Below are 9,222 nucleotides of genomic sequence, written 5' to 3'. Positions count from 1 at the left end.
TCTCATTCATCCCCCCATTCCCAGGGCCTCCAGGGCTCGCACCTCAACCTCTCATAGACCAGCGCGCAGCGCCATGTGAGGTATTTTCTTCTCAATAACAGCTCTGCGAAAGCCTTTTATAGCCTTCTATTACCCTCTGTGCTGCACGAATGGTGAAGACTTGTGCTTTACGCGACTTGTGTTTATTACGCGCGGGGGCGGCGGGTGTGTGGCGAGTGTGCGGGATGTCTGTGGGCCCGAGAGCGATATGCCATGTCCGTTGCGTTGTTTCATACTGATTGATTGATGGGAAGGCGAAACACAGTCCGACCAACGACTGGGTCGAAGGCAGGTAGGTAGGTAGAAAGGTGAAGAACAGCCAGGCTCGGACTGGACACCAACGCGGTATGGGTGGACGCTGGACAGATGATGACGACACGCACGAACGACACACAGACACAAACAGGCTCACAAGACACACAGCCAGCTGGCTGCCACACACCCTGAGTCGGCTTACACATAACTCAAGGCCACATCCTCCCTGTCGCCCCCCCCAGCACTCCAAGGTGCCAAGAGAACAAACAAGGGCACAACAACACAACAGACGACAGGAAGCGACATGCGAGGCTAGAGCAGGCTTGCTCTACCTCCAGCAATCTCTCCGGCCGGCGAGGCACGGACGAGACCGTGTGTGGGGTCTAGTGAGGTGTCTATGGACGCCCTCCTCAGAGGCTAGCTGCCTGCGGCTAGCCCTAATCTCGCACTCACGGACAGTGACAATCAAATGGGTGAGTGTTTGCGAGCTGTGTGTGTGTACCGTGCGAGTACTTGTAGTATAGTAGGGTGAGAATTCTGAAAAACGCCGGAATTCGGACGAGTACTCTCGCCTGCACAAATTCGATAAGTGGGACAAGGCGATGACAATCCAATGTATGAGTGTATTCAAGCAGAGGCGCGTGTGCTAATTCTAGGCCGCACGTCGTGGCACTATGACGGAGGTAGACGTAGGTAGGTAGGTGTAGGTAGACGTGCTACGAGAGAGAGAGTCTCTCTCTCTCTCTCTCTCTCTAGACGTGCTACGGAAGGCAAAGCTCAAAAAAAGAGAAAAACCGCGCGTGTCCCAGCCGGCGAGCCTGGCCGAGCCATGCGATGGCCACCTCGCTCGCCTCTGGCGCTCCTCTTCGTCTCTCTGGCTACGCCTCGGGCCGCGCTGGTCCCCGCAGTTCTCGCTGCGGCTGCGCCGGACTTTAGCCTAGCGACGTCTGTCAACGCAAAAACAATGACGCGGCTCACGCTCGGCGATTGCTTTGAGATTCGGCAGGTGCTGCTGCTGGCGGCGCAGCAGCCGAGCCCGGACGGGCACGAATACAAGACTTGGGACGAGATGATGGACGACGTCTCCATCAAGGAGCACCCCCGCTTTTCCCAGGACAAGCAGAATGCCGCGAGCTCTGAGGACCGGGCGGCGAGGAGATGGTTCGACGAGCACTTCAACCGGCAGCTCGAGCGGGCTATCGAGGCGGACATGCCGCGTTTTTACGCCGTCACCCACGACGCGCCCACGCCCTCCGGCCCGATGACGCTCCTCTCGCTCCGCGCCGCCTTTCTCTCCAGAGAGCACTCGGAGGAGTCGTTCCTCTGGGTGGGACCCGACCCGCAAAGACGGAGCGTCCTCGATTGGGCGGCGTCGCTTCACGGCTCCGGCTGTGAACAGGTGCCCGGCATGCGCGAGTGGGCCCGCGCGCATCATTGCATGCCCGCGCTCACCTCCATGTTCACGCGCTACCGCGACTCGGGCAAGTGGACCGGCAAGGCAAAGTACTCGGACGTGCAAAGAGCCAAGGGGATGGCCGACATCGGCGCGATCGTGCTGGAAGGGTGCGACTCGCTCATCTTCGTGCAGCCGCGCGTCGGGGCGGTCATCGACGAGGTCAAGGGGACAGCGCCGAACGGGAGGGTGCTGTACGGGCCCCGCCCGGGCGACAACACGAACCTGTTTGAGGTCTTCCACTCGCCTCGCGGCGACTCCGGCATCGGCCTCACAGCGCCGCTCGTGCCGGCGCTGGCGCGGGAGAGGCCAACGCCCGAGGAGGCCGACGTCCAATTCGAGGTCAACGCGCGCGCGCACGCACACACACACACACACACACACACACACACACACACACACACACACACACACACACACACACACACACACACACACACACACACACACACACACACACACACACACACACACACACACACACACACACACACACACACACTCCCACACACACGCTCCCACACCGCTCACCCACCACGCGCACCGGGCCTTGTGCACTTTGAATGCCGTGCGGCTCCTGTCGTTAGACGTGGAGGCGCGAGGGGTCGCCCGGGCCATTGCCCCACCACCTCGTAGTGTGGTGGAGACGTCGTGTGTGTGTACGTCTACCTCACCTTACCTTAGGTCAACGGAGACGGGACGTGGCGACGCACGCAGGCCATCCACGAAAAGGGCGCATGGAAAGCCTTCAACGAGAAGGTGCAGAGGGGCGGGGAGAGGGGCGAGGCGGGCGGTCAGGCGGGCGGCCTCGGGCTCAGGGAGTACATGCACACTCGGGCCGACGCCATGAGCTCGCAGCGCGTCGAGATCGGCAGGGCTGTGGGCCATAGTGGAGGCGCCAACCCGGACCCGCATCCAGCCCCCGCCGAGCAGCCGTGGCTGCCGCCGCTGCCGCTGCCACCCCGCCCGCCGGGCTCGCCGGCGGCGAGGGCGCCGCCGCCGCCAAGAGCGCCGCCGCCGCTGAGCACGCCGGGAGGAAAGCGGCCGCCTAGGCTGAAGGCGGGGCCTGGCGAGCCCGCTCCGAGGCAAACAGAAAGCGCGGCCGCGTCTGGCATCGAGGGGCCGGAGAAGGAGGGCGGGGGCGGCGCGGCGCCGCCAAGGCTGACCGGCGCGGACCGGCGGGAGAGGGTCCTCTTCTACGTCGGCAGCGAGGCGGAGGGCGCGGCGTGGGACCCGCTCGACGCAGGCGCGCTCTTTGACGAGCGGACGCAGGTGGCGGAGTCGGCGCGCGCGGTGGCGGCGCTCGGGTACGCGGTGGTCGTTGCTGGGCCGATGGTCGCGTCGGCGGAGGGGACGGCGGCGGACGGGGTTCAGTACGTACACGCGGAGTGGCTCGTCCTCACCTCTCCGCCGCGCAGGCCCGGCACGCCCGCCTCGCCCGGCAGGGTCCCGCCGTGGGTTGACGGCATCGCGCCCGGCGAGGCGCTCTTCGACCACGTGGCGATTGTGCGGCTGCGTGAACGGCGTCTCTTCACACCTGAAGCTGTGAGCAGGCGCTCTTCGACCACGTGGTGATTGTGCGGCTGCTCGGGCAGTTTGCAGCGCGCCTCCCCCTCCTCGCCCGCGTGGGCGTCTACCTCTGGGTCGCCGAGAGGGAGGCCGAGTCGCTCGGCCTGCCCGCGCCGCCCGCCAGCGCCGACGACGCGCCCTCTGCCGGCGAGGGCGACCAGGGGAGAGCGACGCCGGCGCCCGAGGCACGGCTGTCGATGCCTCTGCTCGCGAACCTGGCGGGGAGGCTCGCGCGGCTGGTCGTGCCGTCGACCGCGCACAAGCGAGTGCTCGAGGCGAGGCTGAGGCCGCTGTCGCTGCCGCCGACGCGCGGCCCGCCGCGCTCTCGCGTGGCCGTGGTGCGGCCTAATTAATGATGAGTTATTGTTAATTAATTGATTATAGGCCCGCCGCGCTCTCGCGTGGCCGTGGTGCGGCCTAATTAATGATGAGTTATTATTAATTAATTGATGATAGGCCCGCCGCGCTCTCGCGTGGCCGTGGTGCGGCCTCTGGCCGACGGCGCGCGGTGGGGCGGGGTGCGGAGCGAGCTCGGCGACGGGGGCTTCCCTCGCCACGTGCGCAACTCCTTCCTCGCGTGCGTTCGACACCTCGACCACCCGGGCCTCGTCGCCTTCCTCGACGCGCTCCCGGCCCTGCGCGAGGCCTCGCACTCCTCTCGTGCTCAAGAGGAGCGCGTGAGCTGCTCACTCCCTTCGCTCACGCCCGTAGTCGCTTCCGGGCGCCTCGATCACCGCGGGCACCCTCCCGTTCGACGGAGGCGATGCCTACCGCACCAGCCACGGGACCGAACCCGCACACGGCCTCGAGACTCTGGAGACCGGCTGGTGCTAGGCTTCACGACGGCGGGCGGCAAGTGGGGCCTCACACTGTCAAAGCCGGAGGCGGTCGTCTTTACGCGGCTCGAGGAGGCGCCGTGGGGCCGCTACGCCGGGCTGCTGCACCGGCGCTCCCTGACGGAGGAGCCGCTGCGCGCGCGCGGCGTGAACGGCGTCTCTTCACACCTGAAGCTGTGAACAGGCGCTCCCTGATGGAGGAGCTGCTGCGCGCGGACTTTGTGCTTCTGCTGCTGCCCGCGCCGTCCGCCGGCGCCGACTCTCGCCCTCCGCCGCCGCAGCTCCTGCTGGAGGCGATGCTAGCGGAGACGGCGATCGTCAGCCCCGCGCTGGGCGATGCGGCGCCCCTCTCGCAGATCCTCGGCCAAAAGGAGGCCGCCCCGCGCGCGCTCTTCCTTGTGGGCGGCGTGGCGGGCGAGCTCCTCGGCGGCGGACCGCACCGCCCCGGCGTGCCGTTCTTGTTGAGCCGCCCAGCGCTGTCTTCTCTGTAGGCCAGCTGCTCGGCGAGGGCACCGCCCCGCTGGCAAAGCTGTGCTCCGACCGCAGCGCGCGCGACGCCGCCGTGCGCGCGGCGCGGCGGTTCGCGGAGGCGCAGCACTCGCCCTCCGCCACGGGGCGGGCGTGGGAGGCGGTCTTCGAGGACACGCCCCCTAGAAGTGTACGACGGACGCCTCTCTCACAGCACAGCTGTCACCGACACAGAGAAGCGCAGTACGCACACGCACCCCCCGAGACCGCACCCTTGTCTCCCACCTGGCGCTCGAGGCGTCACGTGCTCCGCTGTACTCGGCTGTACTCGGCCGTCCTCAGCCGGGTGCAGCTGTGGTCCCTGTCCCTCGCACCACGCGCTGCTCTGAAGACTCTGCACAGTCTTCCCGCCACTGACGTTGGCGTGCTCCTTCATGGCGTAGGACCAATACGCCGCGCTGCACGACGGATCGCCCGGCAGGCCGCCGCTGCCCGTGCGCGCCACGAAGCTGCCTCCGCCGTCGCCGCCGCCGGCGCGCGGCACAGAAAGCTGCTACTCGTTCGGCGACTTTCGGCGACAGCACCAGCTGTACGCGGGGCTGCTGGTGCTCGGCGGCTGGCTGGCGGGCTCGGTCTGGATCCTCCTCGCCACGTGGCGGCAGAAGGGGACGGCCGCACCGCCGCACCGCGAGCGCGAGCACGGCTCCAGCTCGCGCAAGCACAAGGCGGCGTGACGTTTGTCTGTGCGTTGTTCTTCGTCGTGTTGTGGGTTGTGTCCACGTGTCATGCTCATGGCGCGCGCGCTCCGGCCTCCGCGCTCCGGGGGAGCCCCTCTAAAGGGTGTGGATGCTGGGTTGACGGAAATCGGGGGACGCGACCCACCTCGCCACAGACCCACAGACGGTCCCGCGCCTCGCCGCTAAAAGCTTGCGGCACGTCCGTGTCGCCTGCCACGCCCGCGTTTTTTGTCCGGAGTGAATACTCCTCATATAACAACGCGCTCGTCGGTGACGGTGGATTTTCGCCGCGCTCGGCGAACCTCGACAGCGCCTTCGGTGGCATGCAGCTGTTTGCGACAGAAGCCTGGAGAGCAGCTCCTCTGCTGCTCACACGCTCTGCACAGATGGCACAGCCTACTGTGCGGCTGCCACAGCTGTGACAGCGATGGGCTCGCCCTCACTGGCCCTCAGTCACTTGTGCTGCGGCTTGTGTGAGCGACACTGCTCGGCGATTGCCGGCACACTGTGAGACCATGGGTGTGAGGTCAAACCACGCTACCAGCGCTTGGTCACATCGGCCCCGAGGTCAGATCCTTCTACTCTGTTAGTGACAAGACTTGACTACTGGCTGGAGCCGAGCAGGAGGTCCCGGCGCACAACCCCTGGCTGGTCAACTCACGGTCCACACCCCGTAGTGCCGGGTTAGCGTCGGGTTATGGTAACCCGTGTTCTGACCCGAGCTGACCCGTGCCGGTTAGTGCGGCTTAACCCGGTATGTATGTATGTAGTAAGGTGAAGAACAGTCAGGCTCGGACTGGACACCAACGCGGTATGGGTGGACGCAAGACAGATGATGACGACACGCACGAGCGACACACAGACACAAACAAGCTCACAAGACACACAGCCAGCGGGCTGCCACACATCCTGAGTGGGCGTACACATCACTCAGGCCACGTCCCCCCTGTCGCCCCCCCAGCACTCCAAGGTGCCAAGAGACAAACAACAGCACAACAACACAGACAGGCGACAGGGGCGAACGTGTGAGACTATTGGCCAGCCGCTAGCCCTAACTCGCACTCATGGGTGACGACAGTTCATTGGATGAGTGGTTGCAAGCAGAGGCGCGTGTGCTGAATCTAGATCGCACGCCGTGGCATATGACTTGGGTAGGCGTGCGACCGCAGCGCGCCCGCCGAAGGCTCGACCGGGCGCGCGTGTCAGCCAGAACTTTGCCAGTAGAGCGATCCTGGTCTTTCCGAAGACGAGCCCCGCGCCACAGGTGCCAGCCGTGCCTCCGCGGGAGCCGCCTCTCGAGCCGCGTCCCGCCGGCACTGTCCCTGAGTGCGTCCCGCCTTGGTTGGCGACACGCACTCGACGAGGGCAGTCCAGCCGACGGGAACGTGTCGCGCGCCGGCGACGAATGCGGCGGGGTGGGTGTGGGTACCGAGCGCCGCTTCGACGAAGCGAGGTTGGCAGGCGCCCCTCACGAGTCCGTTCAGACATGCCACACGCCCCTCGCAAGCGAGGTTAGTAGGCGCCCCTGGCGAGACCCGCAAGAGATGCCCCACCCCCCTCGTACCTATACTCCACCAAACCAATGAGAAGGTGAAGGTGGAACCCGCGCTAACCCGCGCTACCTAAGCGAGGGTGCCTAACCATGAATACAAGGCGCTTTGAAGATTTGTTTTATCGTTTTTCACTGCGCCCTTCGCTGTTCATTTCCGAGAGATTCTTCCTCCGTTCAGATGTAATTCAAACACATTTTGTGGCGCTTTCAACAGATTTTTTATCGCACATTTAGTGCTCTTCATGGCAGTTTAAGGCAAGCGTGCCTTATCCTGGCTGGGTCCGGCGTGGTCGGGAGCCCTCGACTCCTCGGCGAGCTCTTTCCTGCCTCAATGACATTGCAACAATGAGCGCGTCTTACTTAGCCCTTAGCTGTCGAGAGGAGAGCACGTCTTGCCACTACGACAACAAAACTCCCTCGCGCGGAGCGGGTGAATTCTTCTTCCGCGTTTCGTGGCTCCGTGGCATAGGCACGCGGGGCGAGGACGCATGGCTGAGCCCTTGCTCATCGCGTGCAAGCAGGGTTCCACCGTCTCGGTGAACCTGCAGGTGCCAGCCGGCACCAAGGCGAGCGGCCTGCAGCAGCTGCTGGCCGCGGCCAATGGCGTTGACGTCTCGAATGACGTCACAATCAAGGTGAAGACCGGGACGGGCAGTCTTTCCTGCTTCAAGAACCTCGGCCAACTTCTCGCGCGCGACGACCCGACGGTGGCCGCACACTGGCAGATTGAGATTCAGGAGCAGAAGACCGTCGAGGAGCTACCGGCCAAGACGCCGGTCTCCATCTTCAGCTAGCCCGTGACACTACTCACTGGGCGGTGCGGGTGCTTAGCAGCAGCAGCAGTGTTCCTGCCCACCTGCCCATAATCCATAAATTGGCTTGAAGGGGCTTGAATTTAGCGTCGGTGCGGTAACTTCAAGGCAAACCGTGTTGACGAAGAGCGGAAAACATGTTTGTGAAACGCGGTTCAACGTTGCTTGAATGGCGGCTGAAAGGCGGGGGAAGAGCGGGTGAAAGGAGGGGAAATGACGGCTGAAGCAACGTAAGAAGACATTCGAATAAGCTGTAAGATCGGCGCTAAACAGGCAATAAACGCGTTTTAAATTTATTTCTAGGGCGGTGAATTCACGCCTAGGCATCCCTCCCTAAGACTCACAAACATCCACCTGTGCGCTCCGTCGATGCGCTCCGCTGCCTTTGACCATAACGTTCGAGCGGCGGTTAGGCCAGCTGCGCTTCGACTGCAAGTGACGCACACGCAATGTCATCTCTCGCGCGCCTTGGCCGTGGGGCTCAGCAGTGGGTGCGGACGACGACGTCCACGGCGTCGGCAGCGTGCCTCGACCGCACCGCCCCTTCGGCCGCCTATTTGGACTTTCCGTGCGTGCGCGACACGCCCGACTATAAGCTGAGCGCCGTCGCATTGGAGCCACCAGCAGGCCTCATGGCAATGCTGCTGCTCGAAGACACGGAGCACCTGCCCTTCCCCCTGTTGGATGCCTGCATGTGCTAGAGCGAGCGAGGCTGGCTGAGGCAGTGAGCGCGCTCGCGCCCGGTCAAGTGTCAGTGCAAGTGCAGTGCCACGGTGCAGTGCGAACGCGGGTGCGCGCGAGGCGGCGGAGGATATGGCTTTCGCCGCGGAACGGCGTCGCCGGCCGGGGAGCCGTCGGAGAGCCCCGCGACGATCGCGCCTCCCGCATTCAGTGCAGCTGTGGTGAGTGCGTCGATGCCAAGGTGCGTGCCCTGGTGGGTGCCCTGGCCTCGGTGCGCGACACGCGCGCCGAGGGCTTCGGAGGCGGGTGCGCGGTTGGTGCGGTGCGCAGTGAATAGCGGTGTGGGTTTGCAATGGGACCGGGAGGGGTTTTCGCGTGGGCGGAGAGCCCCGGTGTGTGTGCCCATCTCCCTGGGCGCCACGGTGCTACTGCTAGCGCGGGTGCTGTCTCCCCTCTCGAGTCTCGTTCAACGAAAACATCGCAACACAAACACGGTCTTTCGGTGCAATTCTTCTTCTCCGGAGCCTGCACTTCAGCATCCTTCGTCCAGCCCTACGCACGCACACGCACGTCACACACACGAGCGTGCTCTCAAAGAGGAGCGAGCGCGGCGGCGCCGGGCCGCGCGCAGCCGGGCCGGGGGCCAGACCTCATGGCTCCAACGTGGACACGCCCATAGCTGGGGACACTACTAGGTCACGCATGGCATCAGAAGTTTTATCTCTGGGCCCCGAAAGGCATCTCTAGCAGACGTGTGTAAGTGCTCCTGCGCAACACTTGGAGCACTTGGAGTGCAGTCGGTAACCTCACGCCCAGGACC

The 9,222-nt window shown here is 64.6% G+C and overlaps 1 protein-coding gene across 1 annotated transcript; it reads left to right on the top strand.

Annotated features, from left to right (window-relative positions):
* Positions 1-1,123: 1,123 nt before the first annotated feature.
* On the top strand, positions 1,124-7,703 carry EMIHUDRAFT_109943 (hypothetical protein; the record flags this gene model as incomplete). The annotated part of the gene is made up of 9 exons (XM_005789680.1): positions 1,124-1,621; positions 1,694-2,089; positions 2,432-3,253; positions 3,301-3,654; positions 3,773-3,824; positions 4,151-4,328; positions 4,918-4,966; positions 5,064-5,350; positions 7,379-7,703. 9 exons carry the CDS (start codon positions 1,124-1,126, stop codon positions 7,701-7,703), a joined length of 2,961 nt encoding a protein of 986 aa, XP_005789737.1.
* Between the last annotated feature and the right edge of the window lie 1,519 nt (positions 7,704-9,222).

This window comes from Emiliania huxleyi, assembly GCF_000372725.1.
Source record: "Emiliania huxleyi CCMP1516 chromosome Unknown EMIHUscaffold_126, whole genome shotgun sequence".
NCBI classification, from domain to species: domain Eukaryota; phylum Haptophyta; order Isochrysidales; family Noelaerhabdaceae; genus Emiliania; species Emiliania huxleyi.
The sequence above is the reverse complement of the archived record's forward strand: the minus strand, read 5'-3'. Positions and strand labels throughout refer to the sequence as shown.